The 20,094-nt window shown below is 38.4% G+C and overlaps 2 protein-coding genes across 4 annotated transcripts; both read left to right on the top strand.

Annotated features, from left to right (window-relative positions):
- The first annotated feature begins 250 nt into the window (after positions 1–250).
- On the top strand, positions 251–5,011 carry LOC127934601 (E3 ubiquitin-protein ligase TRIM16). Of its 2 annotated transcripts, XM_052532101.1 has the most exons (7): positions 251–465; positions 2,517–2,905; positions 3,182–3,277; positions 3,488–3,721; positions 3,790–3,949; positions 4,119–4,178; positions 4,305–5,011. In XM_052532101.1, the coding sequence occupies exons 2-7, from the start codon at positions 2,528–2,530 to the stop codon at positions 4,838–4,840; spliced, it is 1,464 nt and encodes a 487-aa protein (XP_052388061.1). In that variant the 5' UTR covers positions 251–465; positions 2,517–2,527; the 3' UTR covers positions 4,841–5,011. The 2 variants fall into 2 exon arrangements, with proteins under 2 accessions (XP_052388061.1, XP_052388052.1); XM_052532092.1 differs by lacking the exon at positions 251–465 and having other exon boundaries at positions 1,925–2,905.
- Positions 5,012–6,128: 1,117 nt separating this feature from the next.
- LOC127934533 (kinesin-1 heavy chain) lies at positions 6,129–19,748 on the top strand. 2 transcript variants are annotated; one of them, XM_052531986.1, is made up of 26 exons: positions 6,129–6,450; positions 9,860–9,947; positions 10,038–10,111; positions 10,457–10,561; positions 10,660–10,708; positions 10,872–10,927; positions 11,067–11,154; positions 11,292–11,416; positions 11,500–11,604; positions 12,627–12,772; positions 12,964–13,112; positions 13,745–13,953; positions 14,104–14,172; positions 14,254–14,460; positions 14,546–14,689; positions 15,412–15,600; positions 15,728–15,845; positions 15,954–16,009; positions 16,092–16,201; positions 16,374–16,475; positions 16,717–16,777; positions 16,885–16,956; positions 17,113–17,217; positions 17,468–17,684; positions 17,799–17,934; positions 18,189–19,748. In XM_052531986.1, exons 1-26 carry the CDS (start codon positions 6,325–6,327, stop codon positions 18,190–18,192), a joined length of 2,910 nt encoding a protein of 969 aa, XP_052387946.1. In that variant the 5' UTR covers positions 6,129–6,324; the 3' UTR covers positions 18,193–19,748. The 2 variants fall into 2 exon arrangements, with proteins under 2 accessions (XP_052387946.1, XP_052387953.1); XM_052531993.1 differs by having other exon boundaries at positions 6,139–6,450; positions 15,415–15,600.
- The last annotated feature ends 346 nt before the right edge of the window (positions 19,749–20,094 follow it).

The following is a 20,094-nucleotide window of genomic DNA, read 5'->3' as shown; positions in this document are numbered from 1 at the left end:
TAATATTTTTGTAATTTATTGTTAAACCTTTCATAAAACATGAAAATGTTCATGTCAGAAAGTGCAAAGAATCTGAAGGACCACCACAATAATTGAGCTTCTTCTTCACAGACTCCTCAAAACAATCTGAAAGAGCAAAGGTTACTCATAAATTTCTTCCTGTTTGGACTTTATTCCATCCAGCACACCTTCACTGTCATAAAATACTAAACTATTTTTTCTCCTGCTCAGTCTGACAGTGAAATTTGTGTTTTAACTTTCTGTCTGTGAACTGATGTGTCTGTGTTCAGTAAAATGGCAGAATCCTGTGTTTTTTTGACTCAGTATGAGTTCTACTGAAGGACCCGGTGACTATACCCTGTGGACACAGTTACTGTATAAGCTGTATTACAGACTATTGGGATCAGAAGGGAGTCTACAGCTGCCCTCAGTGCAGACAGACCTTCACTCCTAGACCTGTTTTAGGTAAAAACACCATACTGGCTGAAGTAGTGGAGAAACTCAAGATGACAAAACTCCAGGCTGCTCGTCCTGCTCAGTGTTACTCTGGATCTGGAGATGTGGAGTGTGACGTCTGTACTGGGGACAAAAACAAAGCCATCAAGTCTTGTCTGGTGTGTCTGAACTCTTACTGTCAATAACATCTTGAACAACATGAGACTTTCTTCAGAGGTAAGGGACACAATCTAATGGATGCCACTGGACAACTGCAGGAGATGATCTGTCCTCTACACGATATTAATTTATTTTTAAGATCAATGAATCAATATACTATCTGAACTCCTATCAGTTAACTAACATGAAACTTTATTTGTGTGTTAATCTTAGTTTAATCAGATGAATGAATGTTGATAAAGAAAGACTAGAAGAAAAGATGTTGAAATTTGGAAACTCATCATTGACACCAACAACAGAAATAATACTTGTAATGTAACTGAATTTACTTACTTTCTTTATAAATAAAACAAATTAGAAGCATTAGAAGTGTTGTTATGTTTCCTTCATTATATTAACTGAGTGGATTTACAGGTTCCTCTTCATCTTCAAATATGAAATGTCTAAACAATGTTGGTTTCAACAGCAACACTACAGAAAGACATCTACTTAAATGAGCTTCTGTCACTGCATCTCTGGATCTTCTCATTTTGCCTCAACAGGCTTACAGTAAGCCAATGATCATTTATTTTAACCACAGCAACTTTAACCAATAACAGAAAGGATCAGTCCTGCTCTTTCAGCCTCCGATTAAGAGTACTTACTTAGAGCACAAGGGTGACACACTTGCCCTGTTCCCTGTGTTAAATTAGGATACTTGATTGTAAACCCACTGGATGCTTACACTTTACCTGGACATGATTTTAGAACCTTTATTTAAATTCAGATATAAGTGTGTTACTGCAGTTCCATTCTTCTTCCACAACTGTCACTGGTTCATAATAATTCATAATAATTCCTTACATTTCTATAGCGCTTTTCTAGCCACTCAAAGTGCTTTACATAGTCAGGGGGTATCTCCTCATCCACCACCAGTGTGCAGCATCCACCTGGATGATGCGACGGCAGCCATAGTGCGCCAGAACACCCACCACACACCAGCTTACTGGAGGAGAGGAGACAGAGTGATGAAGCCAATCAGCGGACATAGGGATTGTTAGTAGGCCATGATGGTCAGAGGCCAATGGGCGAATTTAGCCAGGATGCCGAGGATGCCTTCATGCTACCAAATAACCTGAAGGTTTCAAACTTTCTAAATGACAAGACAGTGACGAGACTTTTATTTTTTCATTTATCATGGACATTGTTTAACAAAGTTATCACATGACAATCATGCAGCAGTTCTAAAAGCAACAAACTATTTTAAATTTATTTATGCATATTAAATATAATTTAATAATAAACTGCAATGCAACAGATGTGATAATACTATAAGATGATTAACAGTAGACTCTTTGTAGGGACGCTTAGTAAACAGTGGGAGGAAATATTTGAAGGGTCAACATTATTATTTGTGCTCAAAGGGCAGCAGAGTGTTAGATTGAAACGTTACATGAGAGATCAACTATTAACACAAACATACTTTCAACAGGATGCAGGAAAAATTTAAATGCGTAAAAGACATTCATCTGACCAGCTCTCTCTCGTGAGATTTCCCTCTCTCACTCCCTCTCTTGGCCACTCCTACTTTCAGTTCAGTAAAAGTGAAACTCATCACTACTTCCTTCTTAGTCTGGCTGTGGGATTCAGCAGTTTTGTTGTTGTTGTTGATTTCTGTTTCTAAGATCTAGACTGTTTAAGATATTGTTTTTACAGTAAAATGGCAGAATCCAGTGTTTCTTTGGCTCAGGATGAGTTCAGCTGTTCAATCTGTCTGGATCTACTGAAGGATCCAGTAGCCCTTACCTGTGGACACAGTTACTGTATGAGCTGTATTACAGACTGCTGGGATCAGGATGATCAGAAGGGAGTCTACAGCTGCCCTCAGTGCAGACAGACCTTCACTCCAAGACCTGTTTTAGGTAAAAACACCATGCTGGCTGAAGTAGTGGAGAAACTCAAGATGACAAAACTCCAGGCTGCTCGTCCTGCTCAAAGTCACTCTGGATCTGGAGATGTGGAGTGTGACATCTGTACTGGGGACAAAAACAAAGCCATCAAGTCCTGTCTGGTGTGTCTGAACTCTTACTGTCAATATCATCTTGAACAGCATGAGACTTTCTTCAGAGGTAAGAGGCACAATCTAATGGATGCCACTGGAAAACTGCAGGAGATGATCTGTCCTCTACACGATAAACTACTAGAGATCTTCTGTCATAGTGAACAAATATGTATTTGCTTGCTGTGTATGGTAGAGCAACATAAACATCACAACACTATATCAGTTGCAGCAGAGAGGACTGAGAAACAGGTATAAAATAAAGAAAATGCTTAAATCAATGAGGATCCACTGTTCTGCACATTTCATGTCTTCCTTATTCAACACACTTGATTCAGATCATCAGCTTGAAGGAGAGAGCACTGTGTACTGAACTGTGTATGTCAGTTAAGGGAGACGTACAAAATCTGTAGAGCAGTGGGTCCACAGAACCAGTGAGAACCACTGGATCATAGCACTGCCATTAGTGACTGATGTCTGAAAGCTAATGGTTACACATATACATGTATAACTTTATCTTCTCAACAGAGACAGTTGGAAACTACACAGAAAATGTTCCAGAAGAAGATCCAGGAAAGACAGAAGGAGCTCGAAGAGCTTAAACAGGCAGTAGAGTCTCACAAGGTGAGTTTTGAGCAGAAGAACAGCTGCTGGCTGCTGAAGAGCTGTTTCAGACTCAGTTAGGGCTCTCCTCCAGTCAGTCAGTGAGGAGCCAGTGCTGGTGCTCTTTCAGTCCCACTGAAGTCCACTGTGGGGAACAGACTGTGTGAGGTAGCAGGAAGAGCTGAGTGAATGGACTGATTCTGATTCTTCTCTCTCTGTGTGTCCTGACAGCGCTCTGCACAGACAGCAGTGGAGGACAGTGAGAGGATCTTTACTGAGCTGATCCGCTCCATTGAGAGAAGCCGCTCTGAGGTGACACAGCTGATCAGAGATCAGGAAAAGGCTGAAGTGAGTCGAGCTGAAGGACAACTGGAGCAACTGAAGCAGGAGATTGAAGATCTGAGGAGGAGAGATGCTGAGCTGGAGCAGCTTTCACACACAGACAATCACATCCGTTTCCTCCAGGTAACAGAGATTTTTGTTTCTATCAAATGTTTCTGTGTCTTAAGCTGGTGTTTTGTGTCTTTGTGTAGAGTTTCCAGTCTCTCTCTGTTCCTCCTGGATCTACAGACTCACCCAAAATCGTTGTCAGTTCTTGTCTCTTTTTTGATGATATTAGTAAATCTGTTTCTCACCTGAGAGAGAAACTGGAGCATTTCTGCAGAGAAGAGATGGAGAAGATATCTGATATTGGTAATGCAGGGATCATTTATTTACTCTCAGATATACTGTAGGTCAAGCATCATGCCAGAACATGCATAAATATAAAATGTATATGGGATACATACTACATACTATTTGCTCTTTTCTTTAATATTAAACTAATATTCTTCATTCACTCGGTGTCTGTTGGTTTTCATAGTAAAATACATTGAGTTTATATCAACCCCAGAACCAAAGAAAAGAGAGGAGTTTCTACAATGTAAGTAGAAACACACACAAAGGGGAATAAAATAAAAATTTGCACAGAAAAAATGAAAATCATGCCATCTAATGTAAGTAACTTCAAGATGATTTAGAAGTAGCTTATGTGATTTATCTCTTTCAGATTACCGATGGTTCACGCTGGATGAAAACACAGCGCATAAATACCTCTGTCTGTCTCAGGGGAACAGAATGACTACTAAAACTAACACAGACCAGCTGTATCCTGATCATCCACACAGATTTGATAGATTTACTCAGGTGTTGTGTAGAGAGAGTGTGTGTGGACGCTGTTACTGGGAGGTTGAGTGGAGTGGGATAGGAGTGTATATATCAGTGTCATATAAGAACATCAGCAGGAAGGGATGTGGTAATGAATGTGCATTTGGATATAATGATCAGTCCTGGAGTTTATATTGCTTTCCTTCCAATTACTGCAAATACTCATTCTTGCACAACAACGGATGGACTAAAGTCCCTGAAGTGTCCAGCTCCTCTAGAATAGGAGTGTATGTGGATCACAGTGCAGGAACCCTGTCCTTCTACAGCGTCTCTGACACAATGACCCTCATCCACAGAGTCCAGACCACATTCACTCAGCCTCTCTATGCTGGGTTTAGAGCTTATGGATTAGTGAAACTGTATGACATCACAAGATAGATGAAACAAAGTCATATAGTGCAGCATGTGATATTATCCATAAAAACACAATAAATAATAATGGTTCTAATGTAAAGGTAAACGAAAAACAACAATCTTCATTGTAACCAATGATACAAATGATATACTGTCACTAATGTATGCTGTAATTAAAAATATGAGAGAACAAAAGGACATCATGTCATTTATTTAGGTCATTGCAGACTGAATATATGACAACACAGTTATGAATTAAGAGCAGTTGAAGATGTGGCTGTTCAATCAGTTTATGAAGCGCGGAATGAAAACAGATGAAAGAGTGATCAACATTGAAACAATTAAGATTTTACTTCAATAAACATAAGAAGCAGAGAATGTTTAACTTCCCCCCAGTTTATGAGATAGGAGAATTTGCACATTTTAAGACAAGAAAAAGAAGTAAGAAAAAAGGAATGAAGAAATGCAATTTAATAAAGGTTTAATAAAGATAATAAAGATTTAATAGAATTTCACTGTAAACACCTTAATATGATCACAGATAAATTGTAACAGAAAAATGAATAAAAAGGAATTATCAATATGATTTAGTGTCATTTTTAGTTTAAGGAATTTTTATTTCATTTTTTGGGTGAATTAAGTTATTAGACAGTCATTTTTTTTTGTTTACTTCATAATAATCTATCATTTTGTCCTCATTGTTCTGTTAATCTCTCTCTCTTGTTGTATTAATGCGCAATAACAACACAAGAACATTGTCAATGAATTGCATACAAATACATATAATAAAACAAAGAGAAAAACAAGAATTATACAAGAAAAAAAAACTATGAAAAACAACAGATGACAAGTCAAGGAGACACAAGAATGGATACACTACCATAATTGATATACAGTACAAACATTATATACAGGAAAAGCTTTTAAATGTATTTTCTTTAAACATTTCTTCATAAAATCTTATAAATCTTATGGATTTTTTGTTATTTAATCAAGGGATTTAAGAAGTGATATTAATTCAGTTTTAAAATGGGGATAGGATGGAATATTATCTGCAAACTTTTGTTTATGATTAAAGAATTTGACATATAAAGAAATTAACAACGTACTGAAGTTGTCTATTATAATCATCAATATAATAAAAAAAAACAATGTCTTTTAGCCTGTAAGAATAAGTAACATTGGCAGAATCGAATATTTAGGAGCCAAGGTAGAACAAAAATTGCGTGGATATAGGGCAATCATATAAATTAGTGATGTGCAAAAATCTCTGACGTGAGTCTTCTGTTAATCTCCGTGACGGTGAAGAGTGCGAAGTGACGTCATCGAGCCGGAGGTTGGGTGATCCTCCAACGCGGCTCTTTCTGTAGTCACACGGGCCGGGAAGAAAAACAACCCAGGCCGGGACTTTGGAGCTAGGCGGTGTCCCCACCCATCTGGCCGTGTCTGTATACGTGTGTATGCGTGTGTTCTGGCCGGTGCTCTTGTGATTCGGGAACCGGGGGAAGATGGCGGACCCGGCGGAGTGCACCATTAAAGTTATGTGCCGTTTCAGGCCATTGAATAGCTCGGAGGTGACGAGGGGGGACAAATACATAGCCAAATTTCAAGGAGAGGAGAGCATCGTGATCGGGGTGAGTGATATTTTGGGACGGAGTTATTTTGTATCGGTTTTTTTTTTTGTCTCGATTGATCTCGCGCGAGCGGCTAATGCTAATGACCGCAGTCCAGCAGAACCAGAACTTTTCACGACCTGATATTCTAAATATTTGACACCGACACTAGTCTCTGCATCTGGCCGGTGACACTCGAAAATGACAGTTTTATTCAGATATAAATGTTAATTTAGTTCATTTCAATGTCGTTTCCTCATGAGCTTCATGCTAACCTTGTTAGCCAGCCTTATACATTGAACGCGGAAACTGTTAGTTTTACAATTTCAGAACAGCGAAAACTTATTTTATGTATTTACTATATGTAGTGGTCGCACATTGTAGGTTTATTTTATTATTTTATAACTGTAAATGTAAGTTTGGGTGTGGATATATTTTGAATGAGAAGGAAACGGTCCGTATTTGTGGGCGTTTGCAAATACTGAAGGAAATTCTTTATCAGGAATGTTTTCAAACGTTTTGATATCAAGGACCACCAAATCTGTTCCCATCGCTTAGGTCTCTCTTACTAAAATGTAGCTGTTTTAAATAATAATAAAGTTTGTTTGAAAACTCCTGCTCTTTATAACATCAGCAGTCACATAAAAAAGGGTGTGAATGACAGGTGTAACTGGACACGAGGTTGTAAAATGGAAACAGAAGCTTGGTCAAACCTCTTTTTCTAGCACATATACCTGTTAATATATAACTAGGCTTCTACTGAACCAAAAACCTGAATGTAACACATTTAAAAGAACCAATTAGAAATGCTGATGATCCTGGTGTGATCCATATGTGCAGAAACTCAAGAGTTGTACTGAGATCTATGTGCATTTGTGGGTGGGGAATTAATGAATCATTGTCACTGTGCTTTGATTATCTTTAAACCCAGTTCAAACATGACCGTCTATAAGTCATAAACTTAACTTATCTATGGCATGATGAATGACATTGGAAAACAAACATGTCATGTGGCAAGCTGAATCATACAGGTGACCACCATCCCTTTTAATGTAAATAATGATTATTTCACAGAGCAGTTGTTCTTGTACGTCCTCTTTAATTTCACAGATCTTTTATTATGTTGTTAAGGGTCAGATATTCCTGTCTGCTTACAGTGCATGTACGTTCCTGAAAGACCGGCTTTGAAACGGATATGTTTGTTTTTGTTCAGTCCTAGCTCTCTTAATGGTCCTCTTGTGTGTGTGTAAAGATAACGTGAGAGAATGCCCAGGAACTGGAGACTCCTTCAGGCTAATCCACAGTAATTGTAAATAAAAAAGGGAAAATAGTGTGTGTGAGCACTAGGAGGAAGGTGAGATAATGCTTTGGAAATAGAGAACGCTCCACCCTGCGCAGCCCCTGGGACTCTGTGTGTCTGAGTGAGATGAGAAAATAGTTAGGTAAGAAAGTGCCTCAATTAGAAATCTGGGAAATTTTTCTTTTCTCACTTGAGACTGGCCTTGGTTTTGTATCAGTGTTGTGTTCAGGCCAAGCATAAGAGTACACACACACATCATGATGTGCATTGTAGATTGAAATTGAGAATCTGTTTCACAGATATTTGTCACTTTCACTATCAGTTAATAATACAAATCTGTAAATATGTGTGCAACAGTACTTATATTAGATAAAGCAGCTTTTATCAATTGCATTAATCATATAAATAGTTTTGTTAATAATACTGTTTATTTAATAAATTGTTGTATTATTACTTTATTATGGTGTCATTATTGTGCATTACAATCAGGTTGCTGTTAAACTGAATGAGTACAGGAACATGTATTATTGAACGTGTTTAGTGGCAGTTCCCCCACTGACTCCTTTGTCAGTATTCAAAATCTGCACATTTTAGAAACTTGCAGCCACAGCAGAAACATTTTACAGACTGTAAACCAGTAGCATGCTCGTGAAAAGCTGTTAAACATTACATTTCCACTGTCATTCCCTCTAGACTTTGGTCATCTTAAGAAAGTCATTTTATCCCGATCTATCAAATGAGTCCCTTATTTTTGCCATATTTTAGCATATTGATTGATAATAATAACACTGAACTGTAGGCTTTTTCCACAGAGGTTTGCATCTTTGTTTAGGCTAGCCTTAATTTAGTTGATAAAGTATTCATCAACACAGTAAAGGAGTGTGGTCGGTGCTTATTTGTTTCATTACTAGCCCTGACTTTTCTTTTTGCCCCTGAATAAGGCTCTTAAGTCATTTTATGTCTATGCCTTTGTGATGCATATTTGGTTATATGTGTATAAATTAATCAGAAGTCTCTGATACAGTGTTATATTATAAAACAATGAATTGTCTTCCCTTCAGCAAACTCAATGGAAAAGCTTGTAGTTTGCAGCTAAGGAGTTGGCAGCTTTTCTTGGTCACTTTGCACTTTACCAGAAGCTGAATCTGCAGTATTTTGTTGGCAGCACAGAACATTAACCATTAAGATACTGTCACCCTAACTGGAAAATGTACATAAGTGTTCGAAACTATCACCTTACTTTAGCCCGATTCACAATGGTTAATTTATAATAATGTTTTCTAATTTGAGTGGTTCGGGTAGGTTTTCGCGGGAAATGCGAGCATGGCACTGCGTCATAATGTCACGTCTGTAAACATAAAAAGTTGTCCTGGCTACTGGCAACCAGTTTGATGGGAGCATAGTTTGCTTTTTGCTTTTTTTAAATTTCATTTAAGTTTATGTAAACAGCCTTAGCCATAAGATAAATCACTTGTATTTTCCTTTCATTTGGCGTCATTTGTAAGTTCCTTTGGATAAAAGCATCTGCTTGATAAATAAATGTAATCAAATGAATATTGGTATAGACTGACATTCTTAGGGATATTTTATTTTGGTCCATTCAAGAGTTTTAATCCCAGCAAACCTAAATACCAAGTTTTAGTAATAGTAACTTATTAAATATATTAAAAGTACTATTATTTTATTAATAGTATTCAATATTGTTATGCAATAATAGTATAATATTTTTTTTGTAACCGCATATATATGGTGCAGTAGGATTTGCTTTAAGTTGTAGTTTGTGACTTATGTTGAGAATTGCCAAAACTGTCTACCAAAACCATGTACAAAACACAAAGGTTGATGATTACACTACAGTAGAGCTGTGTTAAAATTAGGAGCCAATAAATGAATGGTTTGAGTTCCTTTGATACAGTAGTATGTCATTTGAATTTATTGTACAAAATAAATCTTCACTCTTTCACTTCTTGTAAGCCAATCAATAAATCCAAGCGGTTTATTCTGCAACAATTAAGGCTGTTGTCTGTTTTGTCACAGTAACTTTTGAAATCCTAAAAAAAATGTTCAATGATCGAATGGCACTTTTCCTAAATGCGCTAAATTTGATATTTATTTGTCTTTTCTCGCCAGGGTAAACCGTACGTGTTTGACAGAGTTTTCCAGTCCAACACGACTCAGGAGCAAGTGTACACGGCCTGCGCTCAACAGATTGTCAAAGGTAAAAGCTGGAAGGTCACTTGATAGACCTCTGAATTAAAGCAAAAGTCAGACCGTGGAATAGGTTTTGAGCGTGATCATGTTCCCACAGATGTACTTGGTGGCTATAATGGAACCATTTTTGCCTATGGTCAGACATCCTCGGGCAAAACACACACAATGGAGGTGAGCGAGAAATACAGTTTTACATAATCGCATGCAAATATCAATATTTTCCCCATACCTTATGTATGGGATGTCTATTGAGTTAATGTGTCAGTATGTACAGTATTACAGTTTTTGACTGTATATTTTGAGAAAATAAATACAGCCTTGGTAAGCATAGACTGGTTCTGTATATTTTACTAGATATACATATTAATTCTAGATATATATGTATATTTCGAATACATTTTACTGACCAAACTCTTGAGCTTTAGTGTGAAGTGAACAATGTCATGAAGCAAACAGGTGTCTTTTCACAACGTTTATTCTGCTTTTAGAAATGAGATATTTATGGTTGTGTTTTAGGGAAATCTTCATGACACAGATGGAATGGGAATCATTCCCAGAATAGTGCAGGACATCTTTAACTACATCTACTCTATGGATGAAAACCTGGAGTTCCACATTAAAGTAAGACATTACCTACCGTCACGAATTATCTTTCTTATTCTTTAACAGCTTGACATATTGCTATCTGCTCTCTTGATGGTGTTATTGCTTTTTGGCAGGTGTCATATTTTGAGATTTATCTGGATAAGATTCGGGATCTGTTGGATGGTGAGTGTGGTGGCTGTTTAAAGCCTCACATTTACTAGCCGCTTGATCTGAACATAATAAGAAATGCTTTTAAGATTAATTAAAATTCAAAGGTAGTAGAACTATAAAGCTGCTCTTGTTGTGACGTAATGTCTTTCTCTCTCTCCCTGTCGTTGTCTTGTAGTTTCAAAGACTAATTTATCTGTACATGAAGACAAAAACAGGGTTCCTTATGTCAAGGTGAGTTCCTGAAACCTGATGTCCCATCACTCTGTCACCAATGTTCAAGAGTGTCCCATTAAAAAACAAAGTGGCAGTTAGCACTGATCTTTAAAGAATGTAAGGTGTTTATTATAATTGTGTGTCTTCCTGGTTTTAGGGCTGCACTGAGCGATTTGTTTGCAGTCCAGAGGAGGTGATGGACACTATTGACGAGGGCAAATCCAACAGACATGTAGCTGTGACAAGTATGAATGCTCCTTTCCAGAAACAGACTAAACCAGATCCTATGAGGAAACTGTAACATCTGCATCCTTCATTTGAGCTGGTGCTTGTAAACAATGTTCTGTGGGTTGATTGTTAATAATGTCTTTGTGTGTTTCAGACATGAATGAACACAGCTCCAGGAGTCACAGTATCTTCCTGATCAATGTGAAGCAGGAGAACACACAGACAGAACAGAAGCTGAGTGGAAAACTCTACCTGGTCGACTTGGCAGGCAGTGAGAAGGTGTGTGTGTGTGTGTGTGATACTTGTCTTGTAGTGCAGTAAAACATGAGCTGAGTGTGTTAAACGTTTGTGTGCTCTCACAGGTCAGTAAAACAGGAGCTGAAGGCGCTGTACTAGATGAAGCCAAAAATATCAACAAGTCTCTGTCATCGCTGGGCAATGTGATATCGGCCTTAGCCGAGGGCTCGGTGAGTCACACACACATATTCTCACACGCATGTCCATTTCAGTTTTGCTGTTCTTTATCGCTATGACCAATAATGCTACTTGTGCATAACCAAAGGACAATATAATGTAACATAATGAATGTATAATTTAAGATAATTTAAAATAATAGAGTATAATTAGTTCATTTTCAGTTTCGGTTGAAACGTGGCTAAATAGGGCTAAAACTGCCTCAATTAAAGCAGCAGCATGCACAATATTTTACATATTTTTTTTGTTTCTTCTATGTATGCAGTCCCCTACAAAGTCACCCCACTAACTATGTCTCATTCTTTCTTATTATATCTCTACAAGTAACCTGGTGAAAATTCCTGTACTTTCATATCGTAGTATGTTGCAGAGAACAATCAATGTTATTGCGAATGTTAATGTACTTGTTCATCATTGTGTCAGTGTTTTATACGCAAAAACAACAAAGTGTCTAAACTCGCTCTCTGGAGCAATTTGTCCATGTAGGGCTACTGTACAAACATGATGGCGTCTTCCGTGAAAGGGAAACCGCGGTGTATGTAGATCGAAATAGCTCAATCTTATGTAATAAAATAACGGCTCATTAAGAAAGGTCTTTATATACCTCTGAAAGCATAGTTATTTATATTTCATTTCTGTAAATAGACCATGGTAAATATTACACATTGCACCTTTAAAAAACACAAGAAAGAATTCAATTACAATTAAAATAATATAAAGAATGCTACTGATGAGACCAGAGCAGGAACATACAGTTCCTCACATGATGGGCACAAACTGTACCGTGCTGATAGGACACCGCAGTCCTTGTGTTCGTTCTCCTCAGAAGCAGGACCGATTTCCACACGAAACACCCAAGTAAAGATTTGAACAAATGTTGTTGTTTTCCCTCTCAGTTAGGGTCATGGGACTTCATTTACATTTACTTCATCATGGAACTTCATTATACATTTAAATCTGCTTTATTAATATCTGATCTAATTTTATCCTGAATCTCGCTTTCTTTCTTTCTCAGACATACGTTCCATACAGAGACAGTAAAATGACAAGGATCTTGCAGGATTCTCTGGGTGGAAACTGCAGGACCACCATCGTCATCTGCTGTTCTCCTTCCTCATACAACGAGGCCGAGACCAAATCCACCCTTATGTTCGGACAGAGGTGAGGAGACACATTCATGCTTTTCAGCTCTTTCGCTTTGTCTGTTCTCATCATTCATAATAAAGGTGTCTCTGGTCTCGCTTGTTTGTTATGCATTTATGAAAGAATAATTAGAGCTCTATGTATTTATGTGAAGACTGTGTGAAGAGAGAGACACCAGTTTACATCTGTGACTGGGTTTGTGTTTGCAGAGCCAAGACGATTAAGAACACAGTGAGCTTGAATGTAGAGCTGACAGCAGAGCAATGGAAGAAGAAATATGAGAGAGAGAAAGAACGAAACAAGAGTTTTCGAAACACTATCACATGGCTGGAGAACGAACTCAACCGCTGGAGAAATGGTCAGACACACATTATGATTCTTATGCATGTTATTATAATATTGTGATACAGTTTGTTCTCAATGCATTCAAAAATTTGCACTGCTGTCTGAAACCACATTTGAAATGATCTGTTTTGCATTTTTGTATCTTAAGTGATTGATATGTTTCATTGTACGTCATAACTTTTCTTTAACATTTTATAATATTTTAATTACCGTATTTTTCGGACTATAAGTCGCACCTGAGTATAAGTCACATCAGTCAAAAAATACGTCATGATGAGGAAAAAAACATAGAAGTCGCACTGGAGTGTAAGTCACATTTATTTAAAACCAAGAACCAAGAGAAAACATTACCGTCTACAGCCGCGAGAGGGCGCTCTATGCTGCTCAGTGGTTAACTACAGGCGCATAGAGTGCTCTCTCGTGGCTGGAGACGGTAATGTTTTCTCTTGGTTCATGTCTCTTATTACATTTCTCTTGGTTCAGGCATGTCAAATTAATTTTGATAAATAGGTCGCACCTGACTATAAGTCGCAGGAGCCAAACTATGAAAAAAAGTGCGACTTATAGTCCGGAAAATACGGTAGGTTTAAACTTTTGAAAGTACACTTTTGCATTTCTTCAGAGTTCTCTGTTGGTGTCCCGCAGGTGAAACGGTCCCTGCAGAGGAGCAGTTTGATAAGGAGAAGATGAATGCTGAAGTGTTGGCGCTGGATAACACAATCAACAATGATAAATTTGCATCCACACCAAGCATGCCGCCCGCTCCAGGGATGCTCGGGACCCGACTCAACGATGTTGAGAAGGAAAAATGTGAGGTTGAACTCACTAAACTTTACAAGCAGCTTGACGACAAGGTACACACATACTCCTACACTCACAATTTCTTTAATAAATATATTCTCAAAAACACCCTAGCTGCTACAGTCACAGAATAAAAGCATGGTGGTTTTTTTCTTTCTAAAGAAGGTGACTGAGCTTGTGTTTTGCGTCTCATCTCTCTCCAGGATGAAGAGATTAATCAGCAGTCTCAGCTGGTGGAGAAGCTCAAGCAGCAGATGTTGGACCAGGAAGAGGTTGGTGAACTCTCGGGTGCACATGTGAAATTGGAGTAAAAGTGTAAACATTGTATATTCATGCTTGGGTATGTTTTGCAGTTGCTGGCCTCGTCACGAAGAGACCATGATAACCTGCAGTCAGAGCTGACTCGTTTACAGCTGGAGAACGATGCCTCTAAAGAGGAGGTGAAGGAGGTGCTGCAGGCCCTGGAGGAGCTCGCTGTCAACTACGACCAGAAAAGTCAGGAGGTGGAGGACAAAACCAAGGAGTTTGAAGCCCTCAGCGAAGAGCTTGGTCAGAAATCTGTAAGTGCAAGAATGGCTAATTATATACAAGTATTTTGCCTGCTGTGACAGTAATGACACTGAACTCGACTTAAAAACATTCCAGAGTATCCTAGCGTCTATAGACTCAGAGCTGCAGAAGCTGAAAGAGATGGCCAATCACCAGAAGAAGAGGGTGACTGAGATGATGTCCTCACTGCTCAAAGATCTGACTGAGATTGGCATTGCTGTGGGCAACAATGATATCAAGGTGAGTGACAGACATAAAGTGTGTCTATAAAGTGTAAATACAAATATATTAATAGATTTTAACATACATTTAAGCACTTCACCTTTTATTGAATAAGCTCCTTTAGTATCTTTAAATCTGCGGTAGGTAACTTTTGATGCTCTAGCGGTTTATAAACAGAACTGCTTGCGTCTTGCGGAAGAACATCGTAGCCGGAACTACTTCTCTCTGTTTATGTCTATGAACAATCACAAAGGTACTGGGTTACTCCGCCGCGGTACCCCCGAAGCAATCTAAAATAGTCCGAATATAAACACTTATTATAGGTGCACCCTAGTGATTCAGGACAAGCCAAAAACATGGTTTGGAAAATGGATTCATGGTGTACTCGCTTATTATATACATTTTTCTACATTTTGAACACAAACAAAGTTACGGACCGCAGCTCTGATTGGTTGTTTCTTACCGGGAGCGGTCCATAACTTCAAATGGGAGGAGCCAGAGGAGCTTGATTTTTTTCACAGATTATCTGTCTCATATTCTACTGTCAGGACATAATGACAGGTCTAACAAATATGTAAAAAAATATATTTTTACAAAAGTTACCTACTGCAGCTTTAAGAACCACAACTAATCGATTTGTGTATGAAATTTAAATGCTAAGTCAAAAAAGAAAAAAAAAGTCAAAAGGGAACATGAAACAATTAAAACTGAGTGATACTGAGAAGTCTCTCTCTCTGTAGCAGCATGAAGGCAGTGGTCTTATAGACGAAGAGTTCACTGTAGCCAGACTCTACATCAGTAAGATGAAGTCAGAAGTCAAGTCGATGGTCAAACGTTGCAAGCAGTTGGAAAACACTCAGTCTGAGGGCAACAAAAAGATGGATGAAACTGAGAAGGAGCTTGCAGCATGCCAGTTACTCATCTCCCAGGTACGGTTTTACGCTCTTGCCTCCTGAAACTCCGTTATTTCTTACATGGCAAACTATAGTCTACTAAACCAATGATGATATGAATAAATAGATATTTGAAATCAACAAATGAATATTTGTTTTGCAGCATGAGGCGAAAATTAAATCTTTGACGGAGTATCTGCATAATGTGGAGCAGAAGAAGAGACAGCTTGAGGAGGATGTGGACTCTCTCAATGAGGAGCTGGTCAAAATCAGTGCACAGGGTACACACAGGATCATATTCAGAAACATTGAGCATTTACAATCACCATTTCAAAGTAATACAGTAGTTGTTTCTGTTTCCAATGTTTGATTTGTGTTTGTGGCAACAGAGAAAGTCCACGCAATGGAGAAAGAGAGTGAGATTCAGAGTGCCAATGAGGTGAAGGTAAGAAATGTGCACACACACACGCATACATACAAATGGGCTTGTTCAATTTCTGGATGCGAGTGAATGTTTGTGTGTTTAGGAGGCGGTTGAGAAACAGATCCACAGTCACAGGGAAGCCCATCAGAAACAGATCAGCAGCCTGAGAGACGAACTGGAAACCAAAGAGAAACTCATAACAGAGCTACAAGAGTACGATACACACATTTCAGTTGACATAAAGCAGTTTCAGTCAGAAACTGAACTAAAGTGTGTAAAAAAAACTGATTTCCATCAAAGTTAAACTTAAGACTTGCAGTTCTTGATTCGCAGCAGTATTAATAATAATACACCAATAGCTAATAAATTCTTTCTTTCTCTCCAGTCTGAATCAGAAGATCTTGTTGGAGCAGGAGCGATTGAGAGTAGAACATGAGAAACTCAAATCCACTGATCAGGAGAAGAGCCGCAAACTACACGAGCTCACGTATGTAATGCACAGTCCAATTACCTCCCTTCTTGTAGCAGCTGAACTGACAAAATCGTTTATGAATCTCTTTATGAAACCCAAATTTCCCTGGTTTCTGTTGGTCATCTAAAGAGCTGAGCAATTTTGCGTGAGGCATAAATACACACCTGCATATTAAATGTGTAATAAATGACAGATGTCCATGGATTGCATGTGTTTAGTGATGAGCTGTTTTAATGGTTCTGTGTGCACATTACAGTTTGATGCAGGACCGCAGAGAACAGGCCAGACAGGATCTGAAAGGCTTGGAGGAGACTGTGGTGAGTGCACTTCCTCCTCTCAGCACTAGAGGGCGACTCAAGCCGACAGTTTTATTCACATCATGCAGTGTGTGTTTTCAAATGCTGTTATTTCTCACCTACTTTAGGCCAAAGAGCTGCAGACTCTTCACAACCTCAGGAAATTGTTTGTTCAGGATCTGGCGACTCGTGTGAAGAAGGTAGGAGTCATCTCTCTTTTTTTGTCCTGTTCTGTGAATGCAAACTTAATGCAGCCATTTAGGTCAGTATGAAGCCGTATGCTTTCTTTCTAAGCAGTTGACTTTGTGGGTATTTAAATAAAGGGCATTTGTTGGTTTTTTTTCATCTGGGTGTAGAGTGCAGAGATGGACTCCGATGAAACTGGTGGCAGTGCTGCTCAGAAGCAAAAGATCTCTTTCCTGGAGAACAATCTAGAACAACTCACCAAGGTCCACAAGCAGGTAAATCCAAACCAGTTCTCTTAAACTTTTTTCCTCTTACTTTTTATATTGCCAATTGTTGTGTGTTTAATGAGCATGACAGATTCATATTGCCAAAGCATTTTCATGGACATAAAACAGTGCAAAATAAAAATTGTTCAAAACAACATGCATAATTTAATTAAAGAATACTGTGTATTTGACAACGAAACAAAGGTGAATATTAAAAAATAGTCTCTCTTACTCATTGGTGTCTGTCTTTGTTCTTTAGCTGGTGCGTGATAATGCTGACCTGCGCTGTGAGCTTCCTAAACTTGAGAAGCGTCTGCGGGCGACGGCGGAGCGTGTGAAGGCTCTAGAGTCAGCTCTCAAAGAGGCCAAAGAGAACTCGGCCCGTGACCGCAAGCGCTACCAGACAGAGGTGGACCGCATTAAAGAGGCAGTGAGAGCCAAAAACATGGCCCGCAGAGGACACTCCGCACAGATAGGTGACTGAACGCTTACACAAACACAGTCACCTTAATTCAAATGAACACAAGAGAAGAAGAAAAGAAAGTCCATGATCTTTTCTCTCATGTTTTGCCTGTTACCTGTGCTTGTAGCTAAACCCATCAGGCCTGGTCAGCAACCAGTAGCTTCTCCTACACACCCCAACGTGCTGCGTGGAGGCGGTGGCGTGCTCTACCAGAACACCCAACCTATGGCTATCAGAGGAGGTGGCGCTAAACTAGAGAAGAGGTTTGCACAGTCTTTAGTAAAGAATCTGGCTTTTGTTTGAAGGAAGACCATAAAGGGAGCACAATTGCTGACCCACTTCTAGTGTAAAAATCTAGTTTTTGGACCATTTTGTTAATTTACTTCAGTGTCTAATAGTTACAGTTATTATTATTATCATGGGCTCCCCTCATGGGAGTATAAAAATCCTTTGGTTTGTTAAACACAACTGTTTTGTATCCTGCATTCTCACTGCCATTTCTTTTTGTTTTGTTTAGCTGAAGATGAGTTGTTGTTTTTCCCTCACTACCGAAGATGCAAGAACACACGGAAGTCTTCATGGAAATCTGTCATTCCATTAATATAATCCCTCCTGCTGGTGCACATGGGAGGACGTCTGAAGGGAAATATTCATGGCTGTACAGTTCCACTCCCCATCTTTTTTTTTTCTTTTCTCTCCAAAGCAAATTATTTTATAAATATTGCACCCTCACACTCGCACTAAACATGATATAAAAAAAAAAAATGAAATCAAGAAATAAATGCAAGCAAAGTGAACAGTTGACACAGAAGCCAGTGCAATCAGCTCTAATCAGCCTTCAGCTGCTCTCTGCACACCTGTAACCTCTGATTCAACTACTGCCTGATAACTGTGCAAAAGACCTCGCTCCCGGCTAGACTTCATACGGGTCAGCGTCTAGACGGCAACAAGCTTGACCAGAAAAATTCCTGAATCTGCAGCGGATCGCCTGTATCACTACAAACTCAGATATTGCTGTTTGAAAGGACTCTAAACAGATTCAGTTCTGAAACCCAATGGTTTTTACTTGGTGTAGTAACTAATGGTTCTAAAGGGGAAGGTGGAGAGGATTGTAGACATGAGTAACCAGGCCTTACACAGCAGGCTAATGCTGGAAGCATCTCAATGTGAACTTCTGATTGCAAAGGCTAATGTTTTGTTCTTGTTGTTGTTTTAGCTAAACAGTTGAAGGTTGTCCTGTCCTGTCCTGCTTTTCACAAAGTTTGCATTGTGCATATCTAAATTCTTATTTTAAGAGTCATTAATGCCTTTATTTAGGTTGCTTGAGTGTATTCATACTTTTTCTGCCTGTATTCTCACCAATACATCAATTTGTATTTGGACTCTGGTATCTGTAGAAGTCCATGTGTGACATCACTGCTTGCTTGCTCTGCCACTGTTACTGATCAGCCAATCAGTCTAGCAGAATATTTGTGTGCACAGACTTGTTTCATACTTTAATATCTTGCAGACATTTGTTGCTTAATTTGAATTTAAGTGAGATTTTGTGTGTGTGGAGGACACGTGCTAATTTGGAAGATTATTATTCAAGATAGCCGTTAATATTATTGTTTAGACTTTACACTCCTGATATTGTTAAAGGAATGCTTATGAATTGTGAATTACAGGACATGACAACCTTCAGTTGTACTTTCAACTGTATCGCTTTCTGGGTGTTTTGTACCGTTAAATGACGTCACAAGCACCATTTAAAAGCGCAGTTGTGTTATTAGCACTAAATTCTTCCCTTTTCAGTGCATGAAGGATAATTAATTTACGTTCAGGGGGAATGCCACACGTTTAATGAAACTTAAAATAAAAAATAGCTAATTTTTTATTACTGTGTAATAGTAACTCCATGACTTGTTGACAGAGAATTTCAGCAGTGGACAGAGGTGCTGGATCATTCCAACAGTACAAGGTGTTTTTGGAAGATTCTGGTTGAAGGAAAAGAGTGAGAGGGGATGAAATTACTGATGACACTTTCTTTCTGGATGAACTGCATGCAAGTATGTGTGATTAAAACAATATTCTGAAACATGATGCGTCATTCTTGTTTTTTTCGGGGGGAGGGGACCAATTTACTTATTTTGATTGCATCATGATTTAAGACCACAACATGACGATCACGCTCTTCATGTAGATGGCAATGATTTTTAATTTTTTTTGCCATTCAGAATTTTATCTGCCATTTTTAATCATTAAAAATGTATATTACTAAAATATAAAAACTTGTTATATTTGTGAACCGTTGCATTGTTATTGTCACTAAGTTAAAAGGGTGGGATTTTAACTTATGTCATTTCATTGGTTGGAGCATAAGAAACAAATGGAGAAAAAATTAGTTTAAAAAAGTTATTCTATGTCCTTTGTAGAGGATGCCA

Source organism: Carassius gibelio, chromosome A2, assembly GCF_023724105.1.
Source record: "Carassius gibelio isolate Cgi1373 ecotype wild population from Czech Republic chromosome A2, carGib1.2-hapl.c, whole genome shotgun sequence".
NCBI classification, from domain to species: Eukaryota; Metazoa; Chordata; class Actinopteri; order Cypriniformes; family Cyprinidae; genus Carassius; species Carassius gibelio.
This window is presented reverse-complemented; position numbering and strand designations above follow the sequence as displayed.